The 20,890-nt window shown below is 45.2% G+C and overlaps 1 protein-coding gene across 2 annotated transcripts in view; it reads left to right on the forward strand.

The window, feature by feature from the left end:
- The first annotated feature begins 200 nt into the window (after positions 1–200).
- Alkbh3 (alkB homolog 3, alpha-ketoglutarate dependent dioxygenase) overlaps positions 201–20,890 on the forward strand; it is a 34,209-nt gene continuing 13,519 nt past the window's right edge. For both annotated transcript variants that reach the window (XR_004944740.1, XM_036184854.1), the window contains exons 1-8: positions 201–307; positions 2,371–2,520; positions 2,821–2,924; positions 4,395–4,429; positions 6,602–6,649; positions 8,358–8,461; positions 10,068–10,156; positions 16,076–16,285. Coding sequence is in view for 1 of the 2 variants with exons in the window: in XM_036184854.1 (XP_036040747.1) it covers positions 2,442–2,520; positions 2,821–2,924; positions 4,395–4,429; positions 6,602–6,649; positions 8,358–8,461; positions 10,068–10,156; positions 16,076–16,285 (669 nt within the window). In the remaining variant the exon portion in view is untranslated. The remainder of the gene's footprint in view (positions 308–2,370; positions 2,521–2,820; positions 2,925–4,394; positions 4,430–6,601; positions 6,650–8,357; positions 8,462–10,067; positions 10,157–16,075; positions 16,286–20,890) is intronic.

Consider the following 20,890-nt stretch of genomic DNA (forward strand, 5'->3'; position numbering starts at 1 on the left):
ACTCATCTGCATTCCCCTGTCCGCCTCACCAGGGCCAGCCACTCTTAGCCCCTTGCCCCTGTCCACAGTTCTGAACCTGTTCCCTCCAGCTTCTCGACCCGGCCCTTTAGGCACCAGGGATGTGGGGCGACCCGGACTCCGAGGTACACACCGGAAGCGGTGTCGGTGTGTGACGTAGGAGGAAGTAGTGACACCACGGCCTGTGGTTGGGCGTTACAGGAGTTGGTGCCCCACTCTGAAGGTTCCCCAGCGTCCGGAGAGCTGAGCTGTTTTCAGAGCGCCGGCAACTCTCCTCAAGTCCAGCCAGGTTGGTGCAGCTCGCTCAGCGGCTGGCTTGCGGGGCTTGTGAGGAACCCAGCTCTACCTATCACATCGGCAGGCTGATCCCCGCTTTACTCTCCCTCAACCCTGAGGGCAGCACTGACTGCTCTGCTTGTGAGGGAGCGGCTGGGGCTCAGACGGTAACGTCAGCTGCCCGTAGGTGGGACAGGGACAGATCTGCATTCAAAGCAAGCCACCGCTACCCCCAGAGCCCTTGTTCTTCTTAAGGTTTTCAAGCTTTGAGTGCCAGGGTGGCGGGGACCTTGGTTAGTAGATAAATTCCAGGACTCCACACACTAAGTCTCAGAGGGCACTCTAGAATTTTTATTTTCATAGTTGTCCTAGACGAGGGACGTCGCTCCCGGGTGAGTGAGCAGCAAGGTGAGCCGGTCGGAGGCCTTCGGGGACTACCGCCAGCCCTCGTCTTAGGCCTTTAAAGACCTCACACACTTTAAGACTTCTTTCACACATCTCGTAAGGCTGGAGAGCTGGATTTGATTGTTTCATTGACTCTTTGGGGCAGGTGACAGCCTCTGCACACCCCTACCTGATCCATGATAAGCACGGGGTGGGTTGCTGTTGGTGAGACAGGGTCTCAATATTTAGCTCAAGCTTCCTGAACACTGGGATTACAGGTGTGTGCTGGTAAACCATAATTCTTATCACCTAAGGAAATTTAAGATAGGAAATTTAAGCATAGAGTCCTAAGCCCAGAGCTGTTTGGAGCAGAAGGTCTAGGAGACGGGGCCTGGGAATCTGTAGGCTGAGCATTAATATAAGTGTGCTCTCTTTGGGAACTTGAAGCTTTCCTGTTTAGACCCATGAATACGTGGCTCTAAATTCAGAACACATGGCCCAAGCCTCCTGGATTCTGTATTTGCTATGGAGTTTAATTTATGGCCAAAAATGTAGGGGGTTTGATTAGTTTAAGGCTGGGACTTGATAAAAGTTGTTTCAGTCGATATTAATTTTCTGAATGACTTTGTAAGTCGCTAACCCTTCTGATCCCCACACATATTAGCATATCTTATTACCGTTCACTGCTTGTTATAAGCATAGAAATGGAATCGTTCCTAAATCCTAGTTTTGAAAGTGGTACATGAATATTTTAGATTTTAATTTTAAATCTAATTTAGTTGACAAATTATTGTATGTATTTATTGGATACTGTGATGTTTTGATATATACTTGTGATACATAGTGCATCAAATTAATACATCTATTACTTCACATACCTTTTCGTGATGGAAATATTTAAAATCGACTCTTAGTAACTTTGAAATATCCAGGGATTTGGTATTTATGGTCATTGTTTTGTGCAGGAGGACAGTAAAGCTTATCTTTGTCCAAGTGAAACTTTGGACTTTGGTCCTGTTCCCCATCTAGCCCCCTTCCCTAATCACAAGCAATCACATTCTACTCTGAGGGCTTCAGCTTTCTGAAGTCTTTATGTGTGAGGTCATTTAGCATTTGTCTCTCTGTGCTTTTCCTACATGTGGCCAGAGTCCTTCAGGTTCCTCTGTCATGGTGCTTTTAAAGTTTCTGAGGAAATTCAGTACATCCAGTGGGAAGTAGCAATACACTGGGAAACTGGGTCTTGGCCTTTTTGTTTTGTTTGTTTTTGAAACAGGGTTTCTCTAGGTAGCCCTGGCTGTTCCTAGAATTTGCTTTGTAGATCAGGCTGGCCTCAAACTCACATAGATCCTCCTGCCTCTGCCTCTTGAGTGCTGGGACTAAAGGCTTGCACCACCACACCTGGCTTGGCCTGTTTTTCAATATTCGTGTTGCAGACTATGGGGATGTTACAGTTGCTCATGTTCTACTCTTGAGACTAATATGAATAACACAGTCTGTGATGGACTGCCTATTGAGAAAGCCAGCAGTCCAGGTGAAGTCAGCCCTTGACAGAGACATCATAAAAACAGTTGACTTTAGGAGTATGTGCTGTTGGGCCGTCTCTTCTGACCAAAAGGGCTATCTATCATTGCCCTTTAATGGGCCAGGCTCTCGCGGCCTTTTAACCAAGCACTTTTTTCTTTTTGAAAACAGGTAACCATCCCATGGTCTGAATCGGGAATGAGATCTTCTGGAATCTCAGAACAGAAAGCTTTTTGTTCAACATGGAGGACAAAAGACGGCGAGCCCGAGTGCAGGGAGCCTGGGCTGCTCCTGCCAAGATCCCGGCTACTGCCCAGCCAGGCAAGAACCTGCAGGGACTGTGTGTGTGGATGTGGACAGCTGCCACCATCTTGTTTATATCCTTTGCTCTATGGTGAACTCCCGCTTGAGTTGGTAACAGTTTTCTTTAACTGGGACTGGCATTTTGTCTGATCATATTGATGGTGAGCTAAGGACTTGAACTCAGTTTCTCCTGTTTAGTCAGTACCCTCAGAGTGTGTTGATGCTGTCCATTGTCTCTGCCCATTTCATTTTGAGGTCATATGTCATCTTCAAGGAGGTTTATTGGCTCGTGTTTGAGACTCATCTCTGCCATTTCAGCTACTGCTGCTAGGAGCCATCTTTCCCAAACACCGGGGCAGGCCTGGAAGAACAAGGAACAGCACCTGCCTGACAGAGAGTTTGTGTTCCAGGAACCTCAGCTGGTAAATTGTTGTTTCTCCTTCAGTAGTAACAAAGATGTGTTTATAAAAGCTGTTTCTGTAGCAGGTACTCCAACAGTGGCTAAATACATTTACTTAGGAGTAGCCAAACAAAAGGATTCTAATCATAGTGAAATATGAACTATTTTAGTGTTCTTATATGTCTGAAGATTCTATTCTCCTGTTTTTGGAGGCGGGCAGGGAAGCTGTACCATGACTCCTACCTTAAGGCTGTACTGTGACTAGTGCTTATGTGGGCTAGCTAAGACCTAACAATTCTGTAATGATGCTCTCTTTAGAACTGTTATGGAAAATCCTTCTGAAAGTTCAGTGATTGTAGCAAAATGGCTGATTTTTAGCCCCCTACCTCCCATAGGAAATAAGTGTAAAACACATAGATGATTAAGTTTTGGGAGGACAAGGGTGTTGCAGGGCTGAGGATCAGGCTCAAAGTCTTCTATATGCTAGACAAGTTCTCTCCCTTGAGCCCAACTCCCAGTTCTTATTTTATTTTCATGTGTGTGTTATGCAAATGTTGTTCATATAAATAGGTGTGCATGTGTATGTGCCTGTAGATGTGTGTGCAGAGGCCAGAGGTTGACATCACCTGTCTTCCTCAATTGCTCCTGACCTTATATCGAGTCAGGGTCTCTCAGTTGAATATAGAACTTTCTAATTCAGCTGGTCTAACCAGCCAGTTTGCCCTGGGAGTTCCCTGTCTGCACCTCCTGAGCTCTGGCATTGCAGAGAAGCCTCTGCACCCTCTCAGCATTTAGACGGTGTGGAGGATTTGAATTGAGCCTCTCATGCTTTTGTAGCAAGTGCTTTATCAACTGAGCCATCTCCTCAGCTCCTTCACTTAAAAAAATTAATAATAAAATGGAAAAATAATGGAAAAATACAGTTTGAAAAGTAGGCATCTTGGCATAATAACAACCTTATTAGGAAGGTTCTCAACCTTCCTAATGCTGCAGCCCTTTAATACAGTTTATGTATGATGACCTCAACCATAAAATTATTTCGTTGCTACTTCATACTTTTGCTACTGTTATGAATCATAATGTAAATGTATGTGTTTGTGTTCTCCAATGGTCTTAGGCGACCCCTATGAAAGGGTAGTTCAACTCCCAAAGAAGTTGTGGCCCACAGGTGATATAAATAATTATCAACTCCCCTTAAAATGTATTTTCTACTTTAAAAAAAAAAAAAGTCTTCCTTATTAATAAAAGGTTTCTTCAGTTTCTGGCCAACAGGAAAGTTGATTAGTTCTAATTGTATCACGTTTTCTGAAAGCTGGCCAGTGTGACAGAGTTCTAGGAACTGCAGAAACAATGCTCTGTTGGGGTAGTGGGCATGGGGATGAAAAAAGGCTGGCTGTAAACCTGGCTTGGTTTTGGCTAGAAATGAGAGGTATGGGTTATTCTTGACCCTTGGGAACTGTCCCAGAATTCAGATCTGCCTGTTTCCTTGCAGGTTGTACGTACAGCCCCAGAACCCAGAGTGATTGAGTAAGTAAGCATTGTCGACGGTAAAGTGGGCAGCCAGGATCTTTCCCTCCATGATTTTCCCATTAAAAAGAGAATGGCTCACTATCTCTAAATCTTTAGCTGGAAGGAATAGTTCTACCTCAATCTTTGAACTTGATCTTTCGAGGAGACTTTCTGGGGTTGCTGATGGTATAGAAAACACAGCAAGATCTCTGCACATTGAATTCTGCCTCTGGGGTAGATTTCCTGGCCCCATTTCATTGGTGTCTGTTAGAGTAGGCTGGAGACAGAAACGGCTTTTTCCTGAATCCTGGGAGCTTGGTTTGTTGAGAGGCTTGTAAATCCCACTTTACTAGCAGTCCTTAGGAAAGCTTCTCTAACCTATTTGACCCAACGGCCTATTTATTAAAACCATGGGGTTGCTCCTGAGCAATTTAAGCAGTGCTAAATGTCCCTCTTGTATTGATCTGTGTCTGAAATGTTCTCCAGAGCTAATAGATATTTTGGCTTCTTTTCTCCTGCCTCTCCTTTCCACTTGATGTAAATATATTATCAGTACGAACGATCCTTTTATGTTAACAGTTAGCATCAGATGGATGTTCTTGCCCATGAGCAGTCTCTTATGCTATATAGATATTTGTAGATTGGCTTTTACAAGAATTTGAAGCTAACGGAAATGTCAACTTAATTTCAAAAAATATCTAGTCACATCTTTGTAACTAGTTAGCTATATAACGAGTCCTGAGTGCTTTCCACACGTCTAGAGTTTGATTGTCTTCTTCGTATGTCAAGGATTAATATTCCAATTTCTTAAGCCCAGTCCAGGTCTACTGGTCTTTGACTGTGTGTATAGGAGCTGTGCGATATCACCTCCCTCAGTGATAAGATGAACAAAGCCATGAAACCATGACAGTCAGGCTTAAATGAGAGGGATGCAATTGTAAGTTTGCAAGTCAAGAAAAGTCACAGCATCTACCCGTGTTTGTTTGGGGTTCGGCCTTGCTATATCTAAAGTTAACTCTCCTGGGCTTTGTTTGTCTGTTCCCAGAAATGTGTTGCATGTTTGAAGTGAGACAGTGTCTAGATACAGTTCAGTATGCCTCATTAAAACACAGTATTGGTGCCTCAGAACCTCTGTAGACACCTTCTGTAGATGTGGTCGTTGTGAAATATAGGCCAGCTGTGCTCATCCAGCTGCCTAGAGCCTAGCTCAGAGGTCATGAACCACTGACCCCCTGGAGAGAGGGGATATGAAAACCTTTAAAGTAGAGAATGACTTGGCTGCTCTGTTGCTCTTCTGTCATGAACCTTACACCTGCATATCTGTGTTTCACACCTTTCCACATTTGATTAAATTCAGTGAACTTTTCTCACCATCCAGTGTGTGTAAGCTGTGAAAAATAAGCCACTCTAGTGAATAAAATACACATGTAAACAAGTTGTAATTTTGTACGTAAGATCTAAGACTGGCACAGGATGAGATGGGTGATGTTACTGGCACAAATTAATGGTCAGGGAAGGTTTAGAAGTGGGGCTAAGTGAAATTTTTGTAGGGGAAGTCAGAAATTTTCACTGGGCCAGACTGGGAGATAAGTTGGATAGGGGCTGTTTACTGGTAGGGAAATATTCCATCAAACAGAAACATGGGCTAGAAATACCCAGAGTGCTGTGTTAAGGGGATGCAAGCAGTTGATGCTGAAGATGGTGACTCTGGGGAGTTGTCAGAAGAGGGGTCTAGATCTAAAAGACCAAGAATACAGTTAAGGGAACACAGAAGGCTTTTTACTCAGAGGAAGAACTCACTAGGCATTTACTTTACAAGTAACAGAAGCTCTAGGTCTTAGATGCATGCACTTTCCCCCTGGGTTGTATGCCTCATTCCAAACTTTCCTTGGGTGACAGATTCTCAGATCGTATTAGCATAATTACGGGCGAAACCTAAGCGGGTAGACTCAGAGGTCACTTTCTCCGCTTTAGCCTCCATGGCCTGATCCTATCAGGGTTCTGTTCCCAGCACCATTAATGATGCACCACCATTTTGCCCCTTGTCCAGCCGTTAAGGGGCGTGTAACGTAGCCTCCCTCCTAGTGTTCTCTGTAGGTAGCAAATCCTAGTGAACCAGGACCTTGGGAAGGTGGAAACAGGGTGGATTCTTTTGCCTCACTAATATGTGCTTCTCCTTTGCTTCTTTAGCAGAGAAGGTGTGTATGAAATCAGCCTGTCACCCACAGGTGTGTCTAGGTAGGTGACTCCTCGTTGGAACGTGAGTGCAGCTGTCATTGAGTTATCACCTCTTGAATTGTCTTCTCCTTAATAAGGAACAAGACTCGGGTAATACCTGCCTTTTACACAGTGTTTCTAGTATCAAAACACTTGTACAGCTTCTGCCAATTACAGTAACTATCGTGACTAGAGTTTCCTGAGGAAGCAAGGCCCAGAGAGACGGTCCTTTTTCTGCACCCCCAGCACTCACAGTAACTTAGTGCCGAACTGGCTCGAGTCTTTTGTGAGCTCTTTAATAGTATTGCTGCACTTCAGGAACTATGTGTGTGTTCATTATGTAGTGTTATATTGCCACATCAAGGTGAATTGAAGGTAAAGTTAAATCATATTAAGTGTAGTCACTATTTTCAAATATTTTGAAAATATCTTAATGCACAAGTATATTAATTATCACCATAAAGCAGTGAGATAAACAGATGCATCAGAAATGACAAATGGAAATTGCTTTAACGGGGCTCTACTGGATGCGGAGGACCCTGTAAAATTGGCTGGAATGGCTGTTTGAATCCCTTTTGGAACCTCCCTGTCTTAGTTTGTTTTCTGTTGCGGTGATAGACTCTGACCAAAAGCCATGTGGGAAGGAAAGGGTTATTTCATCTTACAGCCCTCAGGTCACACTCCATCACCGAGGGAAGTAAGGGCAGGAACAGAAGCAGAGACCTGGAGGAATGCTGCTTACTGGCTTGCTCTTCCTAGGTTAATCTGTGTTCTTAAACATCCCAGGACCATCTGACAAGGGATGGTATTGCCCACAGTAAGCTGGGTCTCCCCACCTCAGTCGTTAGTCAAGACAGAACTCCTCCAGACTTACCTATAGACCAGTCTGATAGAAACAGTTCAGCAGGTGAGATTCCTTCTCCCCAAATGGCCCATGCTTATGTCAAGTTGACAAGAAATAAAAACAACAACAACAGCAAAACAAACCAGCCATCCAACCCGGACACTCCTTTAAAGCCAAACTGTAGCAGCCAGTGTGCGGAAACCAGCTGTCTTGTCTTGGTCAGCCACATCTTGTGTAAACTAGGTAGCCCTAGATGACCTCTGTGCCTTCTAAATCATGTGAGCCTTCTGAGGGCTTGCTGCTGTCAAGACTGCAAGAGAGTGCACTCCCAGACTTTTCTTAGGAAAGAGATACAAAGTGACCTTTTCAGTGGAGTCTGTAATAAGATGAGAATGTATTTAGTAAAAGGAGACCTCATTTGGGTATGTTTGTTTTGATAGCCATGATAGTCTCTGTCTTCTAATGGATGTAGTTTTAAAAATTATCTTTTGACCCCCGCATTTTACTGGTAACTCTTCATAATGACCTTCTGAACTGGATGTTATCCTTAGGTTACACTTTTGGAAACTGAGGGACAGTAAGTGCCTGCCCAAGGTTTCAAAGCTAAGCCATGCTAGTAATCTCTGTCATTTGTCTCCTGGGCAGTATCTTGAGTGCTGTTTGAAGCAGAAATCTAAAAAGGCCTCATGCATCCCTGGCATTTCCTTGTGTCTTTAGTGGTACCATGAATGGAGTTTATTTTACATGGAGATCACGTGGGAGGGAAGTGGTGAGATGGCTCCCTCTTCCCTTTCAAGTGAAGGTCTAATCAGCTGATCCACCCGTGTTCACTCTAGTCCGCCTCTCCTGTGCAGTTTAGCTAATGACTGTTCTTTCTGCGTTAAGGGTGCGTTTATATCCTGGCTTTGTGGACTTGAAGGAAGCTGACTGGATATTGGAGCGCCTTTGTCAGGATGTCCCCTGGAAGCAGAGGATGGGCATCAGAGAGGGTAAGTCGGCCTCTAGGCTACATCGTCCCCATTCAAATGTTTTCAGTTCGCTACATCTGCTTCACACAGCTGGTCTCAAACAAGTTCAAACCTAGAACTCCCTAAGGGACAGAGGAAGGAGTATGCCAGGCAGAAGCCATAGCCAGCAGAGTCCCAGAGGTCAGGGAGAGTGGACAAGAGAGAGTAAGAGCTCAGAGAGCCAGGAAAGCCTGCCTGGCCCGGGGCTGACCCGCTCTACCTTTCGCTTTAACTGCCTCCTCTGTTAGTTCTGATGGTGCTCCGTTCTTCCTCATAGAAGTTTCCAGAGCTTTCTTTGTGCTAATCCATGTGGCACACATTTTTCTCAAGTCCTTCTTACTTTGTGTTCTCTTTCCTGTCGCTGGAGTCGGCCAGTCTCTTTCAGTTTCAATATCTGCTCTCCTGAGCTTGTGATGATGTGATCTGCCTTTACTGTTGCTCTCCCTGCTCCAGCATACCACACGTGGCCACTAGGTGGCGTCTGTGCTCCAGCATAGACTCCAGTAGGCTATGGCGTGAGTTTGAATTGCTTGTGAAAAAAGAGACAAAGTGTATGTAAACTGGCTTCTTTTTTTTTTTTTTAATCTCGGGTGTCAGAATAGGATCCAGCCTTCTTAGGGAAGCCTTTTCCCTATTCTAGGAGTTTTCACAGTGTGGCTTTTGGTTGCTTGCTTTAGCATTCCAAGTAGTGGTTAATTTTGAGCAAATTACAGCTGTGACTCTATAATTCTAGGTTTTCTTATCTTTAAAATTTATCTAATAGTACATAAATTATAAAATTCATGTGATAAATTAAAATGATGCATGATATCTGCTTAACAGAATGCTGACTGGCGTGTGTGTGTGTGTGTGTGTGTGTGTGTGTGTGTGTGTGTGTCCTTTAATGAACATTGGCTCCTCCCACCCCTTTTTTGGCAGTTCTCGGTTCAAGCCTAGGGTCTTAGGCAGGCTTAGAAAGCTCTACCACTGAGGCTACATGTACCCAGCCCCGTGCTTAATCTTGTTGTGGCTGACGTCTGCTAGGTAGAGATGGTAACCCCCTAACCTCTCTAAAATAGTTTAGATACCACACATTTGTGACAGGCAGGCAGATACCATACATTTGTGTGTGCTACGGTTGCTTACACTTTTTAGATCAGAAGGGCATGTACAGTGTTGCTAGGACACATAGGTTCTCTTGTTTTTCAAATGGATTATTGTTACCACAGATTCTTTTTCTCAAAGTCCAGGTTCGGTATTCTGCTTTTTGAGACTCTTTTTTTTTGCTGTGACTGAAACAAACCGATGATATCCTCCCTCCCCAGAGCCTTTGCCCAGGCTATCCCTCCCTCCCCAGAGCTTTTGCCCAGGATATCCCCCCTCCCCAGAGCCTTTGCCCGGCTATCCCTGCTAGTGTGCCTTCTTTCCTGTGTAGCCCGTCCAGCTTCCACTAGCCCCCTCCACATCCTGTCTGAGGAAGGGACTGGGTTGGCCTTCCTCTTCCTTTGTGTTCCTCACGCTTCTTGCACAGTGCAGGCACGGATTGGCTGGCAGCAGACACACCTTACCAGCAGCAACTGTCTCAAGAGCCCTGTATTTTCTTTCTTAGATATAACTTATCCGCAACCAAGACTTACAGCATGGTATGGAGAGCTTCCTTACACTTACTCAAGAATCACTATGGAACCAAATCCTCACGTATGTTGAAATGATGTCACTGGTGTGATTTGCTGGTCTAAGTGTTGAGTACTAGAAGTAATTCCTCAGAGGCACATGGCGGCTCCTACTTCAGAAAGTCCTCTGGATTCAGAAACCTCCTGCTTCTTGTCCTCTGTGTGCTCATGATTTGTAAATGAGCTCAGAGGATGGGAGGAAACTGGGACAGTGACTCGGGACTGGAGTGTAGGCTCCCAGGGGAAGGAGCTGTCTCTCCCGACCCCTCCTCCGGGAACACTGCTTGTGTGCTGCTGTGTAGCACATCCCTGCAGCTGGCCAGTGAGGGTAGGGCACCCTTCCACTTCTCGGCTCCGTTGTTACTTGTGAAAAAACCTGGGTTTTTGTTAACTTTATGTTTGATCTGTGGGTACAGTTTCCAGACTTCCAACTTACTGCCACTTGGGCTGGTTTCTACTGCTTCTTCTGTTTTTGAAGATTTCCATGACTGCTAGGCATGGGAGTACATGCCTATAATCCTACAACTCAGGAAGCTAAGGCAGGGGGATCATAAGTTCAAGGCCAGCCTTAACAGCACAGTAAAACCCTATCTCTTAAAAAAAATGCCATGACAGTAGACAAAGATATTTTGGTATATAAATAAGCGTGTCCAAAGGCTAGAGCTGAGGTCCAAGAAATAGTTCCCTGTTTAGTTCTTGGACTTTTGCCTCTGACAAAAATGTTGTTCTTTCTTGAAAAAGACTTTGAAGAAATGGAGTTTTGCTTATTCATCTGGACACACAGATGTGTGACATGCTTTAGAGCCCTAGCAAGATGTAAGCACAAAGCCCCTGTGTGCTGAGGTACCCAGGGACAACATGGACACAGTGTGGCTGTCACAGGAGGAGGCTGCTGCTTTGATGGGCTGCTGCTTCCTGGGGCTAGATGAAGATTGTACCTTTAGAGTTGTGGAGACTCCTTTTCTCTGAGTAGATTTGAAGATAACGAGGAACTAAAGCTGTTCCCACTTTGTCACAACCGCTTACCTACTTATGCAGGGTGGCGAAGCCGGGGGCTAAGCAGGCTTGGGCAGGTTCTCCTTCATCCATTCCAGCTCGTCCTTCAGTCAGCTTTCTCGGCAGACATTGCTGGGCATTGGTTGGGGGCAGTTCCTGCCTGTAAAACTGCCATTTTTAGAGTGCACAGAAGCCAGGCCACGCAGCCTTGCTACATATTGTCTTTCCCTTTGGAGGCATATTTAAAACAGCTCTTCAAAAGAATTTTCTTTCAATGACAAGCCTTTTTGACTCTTAATGAAATTGTAGTCTCCACACTTAGGAAGAGGACAGAGGGCTCTAGGTTTGAGATAGTTAGACCCTTCCCTGGCATGTGGCTTAGTTGAACAGCACTTACCTACTGTGCACAAGGCCCTGGGTCTTGTTCCTAGCACCACAAAACGTAAACCAACCAAAGAAAACAAAACCCCCTTAAATGAATAAGACTGAAAAATTATCTATGTGTTTCTCTTACCTGTATATCATTAACAAATCTTAGAACCAGTAAATATGCTATATGGATTTAATACCTGTATAATATTTCATGGTCTTTGAATACATTAATTTATTCAAGCAAGCCTCTTGTTGGACATTAAGATTGTCAAAATAGAACTAGAGAGATTGCTCAGCCACTAAGTGCTTGCTGCACAGGCGTGAGGACCTGAGTTTGCCTTCCAAACCCAGGGGAAAGAGCATAGAAGTACATACATGCTTGGAATCCCAGTGCTGAGAAGTGCTGGCCAATTAGTCTAGCCTACTTGGTGAATTCCAGGCAAGTAAAGATCCTGTGTAGGAAGGAAGGAAGGAGGGACGGAGGGAGGGAGGGAGGGAGGGAGGGAGGTAGGAAGGAAGGAAGGAAGGAAGGAAGGAGGAAGGAAAGAAGGAAGGGAGAAAGAGAGAGAGAGAAAGAGAGAGAGAGAGAGAAAGGAAAAGAAAGGAAGAAAGAAAGAACGGACCGGACTGCACCTATTGGGATGACATTAGATGTTATCTTCTAGTCTCTAGGTGTTATACATGTGCGAACACATTCACACAGAAGATTCTGAAATTATAATTCCTATTGTGGAATTTTGTGTGTATATTGCTAATATATTTAGTATACACACATTTCTTTGAGACAAGGCCTCATCAGATAGATAGGCTGGCTCCAAATTTCTCTAGCTAAAGATGGCTTTCAACTCAAACTGCTGCTGCCCTAGCCTCCCAGAGTGGTGACAGAGGCATGTCCACAACGGCCGGCTTCAGTCCTACGTTTTGAAGCTTGTTTGTCTTTGTACAAACTGAATGATAATAGGCCCAATGAAGAAAATGGATTAAAACTTGGTCAGCTGCAAGTCCCACCGACGTGACCTCTTCTTTCTGTAGACCCAGACCCACCTCTGTGACCCTGAGGTCACTCTAAAACTGTTGGAAGCCTGTTTTGCGTCTTCTGTGTTCTCACGCTTTTCTCAGACGTCCTTTAAGGATAGAATGCCTTCACTGAACAGCAAGATGACGCTGAATTTTAATTTAGACATTCAGTTCTAAAGGATCTCTATTTAGAGAATTGGTTAAAGAGCCTAAATTCATCCTCCATTACCCTCTGCATATCCCCCTTTCTCTATACTTCACTACCAAAAATAGCCGAGAGAAAACCATATACCCACTTAGAAACATAATGCAAACTTAATGTTGCCACAGTGTTGAGTCCAAACGAGTCAGGCAAGTGCTAATGAGATTCTCAGTCACATTCTAGAAAAGCCATCTCTTTCCTTCCTTGTTTTCTTGTTGAGGGTGTGATTCTAGCATCTGATCTCTCTGGGAAGGTAGATTACAATTGGGAGATGGGCAGGAAGCTCTGCTTGCCCACGTGGTAGCTGGGATGTCCTTGTAGAATTTATTCTCTTGAACGAGGGCTGGCTTAATAACAGTTTTGTTCTGCTGTACTGACCTAAGTTCTGTCTGTTGTTCCTGTTCGCTCTCTCAGTCCTCTGCTCGGTAAATGTGATGCTGACAGGCACAGAGAGGTCCAGCTTTCATTCTGGTGTCATGCTGCAGTGCTGCTCCAGTGCCTCCGTGGCAGGAACGGGGTTAGACTCAGTACTGTCCCCTCTGAGCACCCACCTGTCACTCACTCCCAGGCAGGACCCAGCCACTGCGGAAGCGCAGCCCATGGGTCCAGGAAGCCTCTGTAGGGACTGCACTATGTTTGCACAACAATGCAAGAGTGTGTGTTTCAACTGCGTAGCACCTGCTCTGATGCTACAGAAATGCATACGGGTGACCCGGGAGCACCTCAGCACCAGCGAACTGCCAGTGACCACTGTGCTCCCCACCACCGCTCACTCCCCCTACAGCTTTCAAAATGCTGAGTTGAGCGCCCATGATGGCCTGAGTTCCATCCCATGAACCCACATGGTGAAAGTGGAGGGCTGACTCCTGCAAATTGTCCTCTGACTGCCACACATGTGCTGTGGGCACATGGGCACATGGGCACACACACTTAAGAAGTGTAATTTAAAAGTTAAAAATGGGGGCTATAGAAACAGCTCAGAGGCTAGGAGCACGTGATGCTATTGGTAGATGACTTAGATTCAGTTCCCCACACTCATGCTTCCCACACACAACTGTCTGTGACTCCAGTTACGAGAGATCTGATGCCCTCTTTTGACCTCTCTGAGCACCAGGCACACATATAGAATAATACATACCTGCAGGCAAAACACTAGTACTCATAAAATAAAAATAGATGCACATAAAGTAAAAATAAATCTAAATTTTTTCCAATTAAAAATAAAAATGCTAAGTCAGGCATAAATGGTGAATGCTTCTACTCAGGGACCTGCCAGTCTGGTCTACAAAGTGAGTTCCAGGCTAGCTAGGGCTATGTAGAGAGACCCTAACAAACGAAAAAGCTGACTTCATTGAAGATTAGCTTCATGAAAACAGTAACCTTGGTTTTATTAAATCCTGGAATTCAAGTACATCTGAATAGTTCATTTGATGATACTGAAAGAATTCATAAAGCATGTCGGAGAGCGGGTTCTGTGACTAAAAACTGAGTAAGTATGATTAAGTTGTAAGCTGTTCCCTCCCTATAGATTACTTTATATAAAATGACTGGCAAACAGACCTCTATTCAGATCTGAGAACCTGACTAATATGTCCTCATCAACAAATGAAATTAGTTTTACTTCAGTGAAAACAATGGACAGGGTTTGTTGTCAATGATAAAAGTTGAATTTTCAAGCAAAATCCAGACTTTGGGGGAAACTAGCATCCATCACTTTGAGCCTGGCTTCTTCCCATGACCTAGACTTGTCTGATGAGATTATATCAGTATTTACAGTTTCGTTACTGTGTAATGAAATGTGTGAATGTTTAGAAGAACTGTATAACTCAGAGACTGTTGTTTCCCAGGTGACGAAGGGTAGATCTTACAAAAACCACACAAGGGTAAAGGTCCATTCAAATTTAAATGCAAAAGAACAAGACAAGTTTGAGATGGTGTCAGATTCCGGATGGGGCTAACTCAAGAAGTCCGCGCAGGCTGAGCTTTGGATGCAGTCACAGAACCCACTCTCCGACAGGACTGTGCACTAATTTTAGCAGAGTAAATGTAGAAGCAGAAGAGCTGGCTGCCTCCTGTGAAGACAGACATTGCATTTGCAAAGCAGGGCCACTCTCGTCACATTTTATATTGAAATTACAGACTTTTTTTTTTCATACAAAGTTACAGATTCATTGTTGCCTTTTGAATGGACTACCAATGGTGTACTTATCTTGACACAGAGTCTTGCTATATGTAGCCCTGCCTCAGCCTCCCTGGCGTTATAGCATGCACTCTCAGTTCAGCTTTAATTTTAATATAGTAAATATCAGTAACTATAACCTGAAAGAACGAAGGTTCAAGCTGGGCATGGCGGTGCACACCTTTAATTTCAGCACTTGGGAGGAAGAGGCAGGCAGATCTCTGTGAGTTTAAGATCAGCCTGATCTACATAGCAAGTTCCAGGCCAACCAAGGCTACATAGTGAGACCCTGTCTCAAACAACAGTAAAATTCAACAAAGGATTTTTGAGGACATCAGTAATTTTGGTAGTGTAAAGTTTGAAAACCACTGTCCTAAAGTGTATGCCGGGCTCTTGAGACTTTTAGAGAGACACAGAACTCCAATGAAAGCTAGTGCACAGCCTATGACTGATGTTCATAGCTCCCTGTGTACGTGGCCACATAGTGCAAACTACGTCCCTGAACTGGGCATGGACAGCAAGCGGTGCTGTGCAATATAAGTAGGTCTGTAATTTTATGGCTCTAAGAACATGCTCTGGGTCCCATTCTATAGAAAAGAAAAAGGATGCATGTGCTTGTTGACATAGCATAGACCAGGGTGGCCTCAGCCTCAGCCTCCCAAGTGCTAGGATTACTGGCATACACCACTGTGCCGGGCTTTGGGGTTTGACTACTCTGAATATTAGATACTTTTCAGGAAAGCAAACCTTTGTTGAGAATAAAATAGGGATAAGATGAATGGAAGGCACCCCGTTGAGAGTTCTCTTACTCTTCACTTGAGCCTGAGTGTGTGGACTGACTGGCTACATGAGCATCACTGCTCCACTTAGCACTGCACTGCCTTTCCAGAACCACCCTCAGCGGACTGGCATTGGCTCCTTGGTGGGGATGTGCACTGCAGGAGAAACGGGATGGTAGACGGCCTCCAGCCCTCACACTTAGTGCTCTCCTAGAGTGGAGGAGGCTGGCTGGTTTCAGCCCAGAGATGAAGGGAGGAGACAAAGCTACTCCTCTGGCCTTCTGTTGATGGCATTGTCCTGCTCAGAACTCGGTTGATTTTGCCTTTCTTTCTGTTTTTCCATGGCGGCCTACTGTGTCTTGTGTGCCTGTCCCTGCACCTGCTTTGGCTTGCCGGCAGTGGCATCCCGTGCTCCGCACTCTGAAGAGCCGCATTGAGGAGAACACCGGCCACACCTTCAACTCCTTGCTTTGCAATCTGTACCGGGACGAGAAGGACAGCGTGGACTGGCACAGTGACGAGGAGCCCTCACTGGGGAGCTGCCCCATCATTGCATCACTTAGTTTTGGTGCCACTCGGACTTTTGAGATGAGGAAGAAACCCCCACCTGTAAGTATTCTCTGCCATAAACATGTGCTTTCCCTTTCCTCCTAATCAGTGAAGAACACGGATCTCCTAAAAGCTGCTGTTTCCAGGAGTGCATGATATTGGTGAAATACTTTTCAGCTGATTGTTTCCTCCGTAGGAAACATGTGGCTTCCAAAGTGCCCGCTCATGCATTTGCTTATGCAACAGGAATTGTCTTCCCTATGCCAGGTCCTGTGGGCCCATTCCTACTGATGAAAGGAGTGACAGAGTCCTTGTCCTATGCAAGGCAGCTACTAGGCAAAGCATTGAAATGGTTGCAGCTGTGATGCATTCTATGACTGAAGAGTTCCACAAGGGTGACTCAGTTAGGGAGATTCCGGAAATTCAAGAAAGATGCCCCTGAAGTGGCTGTCATTTCCTGTGCTCCTGTGTGGCATGCAGGCCACTGTTCTGTGAGGGAGCATCATGCAGATCCTCGTTGTCTTCTTAGTCCTCTTCTGAAAGATGTATGAGCCTCTGACTCCTCGAGAGGAACCTCAAGCCAGGTTACCAGGTCATAGTGTGCCTAAGCTGAGGTTGGGGAGCAGTGGGTGAACGGACTTCAAGTTCAGTGTTCACCTTAGCTCTCGTGTAGGCTACATGGTGTCTGAAAGGTTTACGACTGTTGACTCCAAGTCTACCCTAAGGTTTTGAAACAAAAGTGAACCTTAGAACAAAGAAAGCTAGAAGAAACTTCGAGAGGGAATTCACTGAGTCATCCCAATTTCCAAGTTCCAGTTATTCAGCTTGCACTGTTAAACCAGGCCCCGTTAGTGTGGAGGGCCAGCAGCCTGTGTTTTGATGATGACTTAATTCATAGTTCAGGCCTCCTGACTTGCTCAGAGCCTCCTGTCTCTTCTACATCAGATACTTCTGTAAGAATGCAGTTAACAGGCCTATGCAGGTTACAGTGCTATTGGGTTTCCATGCGTGCTGCTGTTTTATATAGCACGTTGATTTATTTGACACATATGACATCAAACTCCATCTGTTGGTATAATTTCCATTGATCAAGTTTGCTTTGGTTTTGTTTCCACCTAAACTTTGGTTGTTTTTGGTAGAGCATTCCCAGTCATCAGTGTAAGAACCACGACCGTATCTCCAGCAGCCTTCTTGGGGACTAGGAAGTAGGAGTTGAACACCAAACTGCTGAGCCTTTGCTGGTGTCTTTTAGGCATGATCACACTTCTGTACATAGGCCTGCACTTGGATCCCAGGCCACACATATGAAGAGCTCTTCTTGCCTTTGTAAGACTCCTGTATTAGAGCTATGGAGGAACACTGTGCCTGATGGCTTTTCAGACCCTCTTCTCAAGCAGACAATGGGACACCAGCCCTTTTCCACACAGGTCCTGGGGCTGCAGGTTGGCTGTGAGTAAGCACCTCCAGCTCTCATACTGTAAGCTTTGGTATTACCCTCTCTATGATCCTTCACATTGATTTGCTTTGATGCCAAGTGTTTAAGTCTTCAGTGACTGTTTCTTTACCCATGTACATTCAACACCACCCCCTTATGAAAAAAATTGGGGGCCTATTTATAGATGGGAACTTGAGAATTCCCAAAGTATGCTTTCCGAGTAGATAGTTTCAATTATATGCGGCTCCCAACTGCTAAACATTAGCAGTGCGTTAGTGCCCAGAAACACCCTGACCATCTCCCCTCCCAGCACCCAGCTCTTCATTCTCTCATGGAAAGACCTGTCTCAGGGATGAGGGCTACAGCTCAGAGCGCATGTCCAAGGCCCTGGTTCTGTCTGCACCACGGACAAACCAAGCTAGAGCCCAGCACATGGTGGACAAGAACTATTTCTTGGTAATAACTTGTTATGTTGTAGGTTGGTGTGTGGTCAGCAAACACAACAAACACATGCAGCATTGTTTCTGGGTGTGACTGTGTGGAAGAAAGCTCTATTTAAGAGAGAGACTGCCCACACCGAGGCTCGCTCTCCTCAGGCTTTCTGAAGTCTGTTTTCAGGAACCTGGTGAAAGTATAGGTCACAGAGTAATGGAAGAGGTCAAGTCCCCTCAGTGGCCCTGGACTACAACTGTGCCAGCTGAGTTAATGGAACATAATACATCTCCTAAGTGAGAAAATTTATCTGAGGTCTTGAAATAAAGTTGGCTGCGGAAATGAGTTTGGGAAGAAACATAAACAGTCAGTACCCCAGGTTACTGGCTCTAGTAAGTTTTGGCTTCTGGCCTCATTTTAACTGGGATTGAATTGGCATAATTCTTGTGCATACTCTCAATTTTGACTTTTGTTTAAGATGGAGATACTGAATGTTATTGTGTTTGAGATTATAATCACACATTGGTGATTACAGCTTAGAAGTTCCACTCTTGAGTAAACACAGCACATGTTTAAACTTTTGAGGGCTCACTTAGACTTCATTAACAGATTCCAAAACTCTGGAGCCCCATAAATATAACCAAATGCTGAAACCTTTCTTTGAGTTGACAGCCATGGAAATATTTCTCAGGGCATACATCTTATTGCGAATGAGCCTTTCCTAAAGGATTCAAGAGAATCAGCTGTTCAAATTTTTGTCTTCTTGTCTGTCTAAATTCAGGTAGTGGCTCAGAAAATAGGACTCATGACTCATAACCCAAAGGTAGACAGGGTAAGTCACTCCTCTGTGGGGCACGTGGGGGTCTGACTGTCAGTACTCTTCGGGCCTGTCTCTGGATGTCACTGCTGGTTGTAATTTTCCTGTCTGCCAACAAGACATTGAGTTAGTTACGGTTGTAGGAGGGAGTTTTCTACATCCCCGTTAGCTTTGGCCGCTCAGGTGAGAGCTGTCTGTCACCTGTCTGATTGAATTGGTTTCTCTGCTGAAGCAGATAAAGGCCAAGAGATTTCTTGGGTTTCACATAGCTATGGAGTTTTGAGACGGAGGTCTTTGGGGGCTACTTTCAAAGGCTTTTTGGTTTTTTTTTTTTTGAGACAGGATATCTTGTAGCAAAGCTGGCCTTGAACTTTTGATCCTCCTGCCTCTGTCTCCCCAAGTGCATTCACTGCCATGCCCAGCAAGAGAGAGAGTCTTGCTTCCCCCCCCCCCACACACACACACACCCTTTTCTTTTTTTTTTTTTTTTTTCTTCACAAATTCAGACTCTTCTGCCCCTGGAGCAGCTGCTTGCTCTGCAGTCTGGCGCCTCCATCAGTCTGGCTGCTGATCTTCTGAAAGCTGCCCCGTGTTCTACACACTATTTCAGACAGTCTCTCCCTTGCTGACATGGAAGGAGGTCTCCAGTGCCCACATGCCCTCTGATTGGGCAGCCCATGCCATCAGGTTAAACATGGAACAACAAGGGGTCATCCTTCCTTCAGTGTCTCTGCTCCAAGCCTGTAGAGTCTGGCTCCGATTTTGATTTCAGAGTAAACTACTATTTCCTCTAGTGGCAGTAAGGTCCAAAGGGCACAGTAGTCTTCTTTGGTCTTGTTCTGCACCCTGTCCCTTCCTTTGTGTGGGTCACATCAGAAACTGGCCAGTGCCAGCCTGTCCTGCCCAAAGACAAGGGAAGGCTTACCAAATGCACGTCAACAGACCTTTTGTACCCTGTCAGGGTTCGTGAAAGCTTTTCTGCACTACTTATCTGGAGCCTGGTCGTACTTCCCAAACTACATCGTGTTCCTGTTTGCAAAGATTAGCTTGGTTCTTTCCCCATCTAACTCTAATTCTATACAGAAGAGCAAACTAGAAAAGGAACTACAAAGCCGCTTGGCAGGCTGCTATTTCTCTGTCGGTTACCGTGGAAACAGTGATGGCTGGGGGGTTTTTAGATAATAGCAGGAAGTTTGTGATGCACTGGAGGGTTAGATGCCAAAAGCCTTGTTTTTGTAGCAAATTACCTTGGATGAGCTCTTTTCCTGATCAGCTGAATCGTGCCTGTGGGAGGGGCTTCCCTTCCCCTCCAGATGACTGAGTTGAGGCAAAAGAGGCTTCTCTCTGGCTGTTCCTCTCCCTAGCACCTTATGGAGGATGTGCACCACACCAGAGGTGGCAGCTGTAAAAGCAAGACTAATGGTAGAGTCTCTGAGAACACACTTCACTAAATGATTTGTTATACACTCCTGGGAATACTGGAGTATTAAAAAGTCATCTTGATCATAAATATTGATTTTTTTTTTCCAGGACTTTAGAAAGAAGGAAAATACTGAGATCTAAAATGTTATGACACTGAGTGGCTTAACCTTGGAACCTGGACAGGCTGGAACTGTGTGGCATTCAGAGTTAGTGACTGAGCCTCCACCACAGACAGTGTCCCCCTCTGCTACAGTTTTAGGTTGTCATCAGCCATCCTTTAATTGTTTTGAGACAGAGTCTTGTTTGTCTTAACCACCCTAGCCTCAGGCTCACAGTTAGCCTCCCCAGGGCTGGCATGACAGTTGACCACCAACCAGGCTCCCTCCTTTTCATTAAACCATCCGATCACAGCATCTGCCCTGAGAGCTTACAAGGAACACTTGAGAGAAGTTCTTGATGACCCTGTTCTTCTCAGACACCCTCCAGTGAAGGTCGGAAGATCAGCCTTGCTTCCTGCCTCTGCCCCTGGGCTGGGAAGCAGCACTTACCATACTTTATG

Source organism: Onychomys torridus, chromosome 4, assembly GCF_903995425.1.
Source record: "Onychomys torridus chromosome 4, mOncTor1.1, whole genome shotgun sequence".
Lineage (NCBI taxonomy): Eukaryota > Metazoa > Chordata > Mammalia > Rodentia > Cricetidae > Onychomys > Onychomys torridus.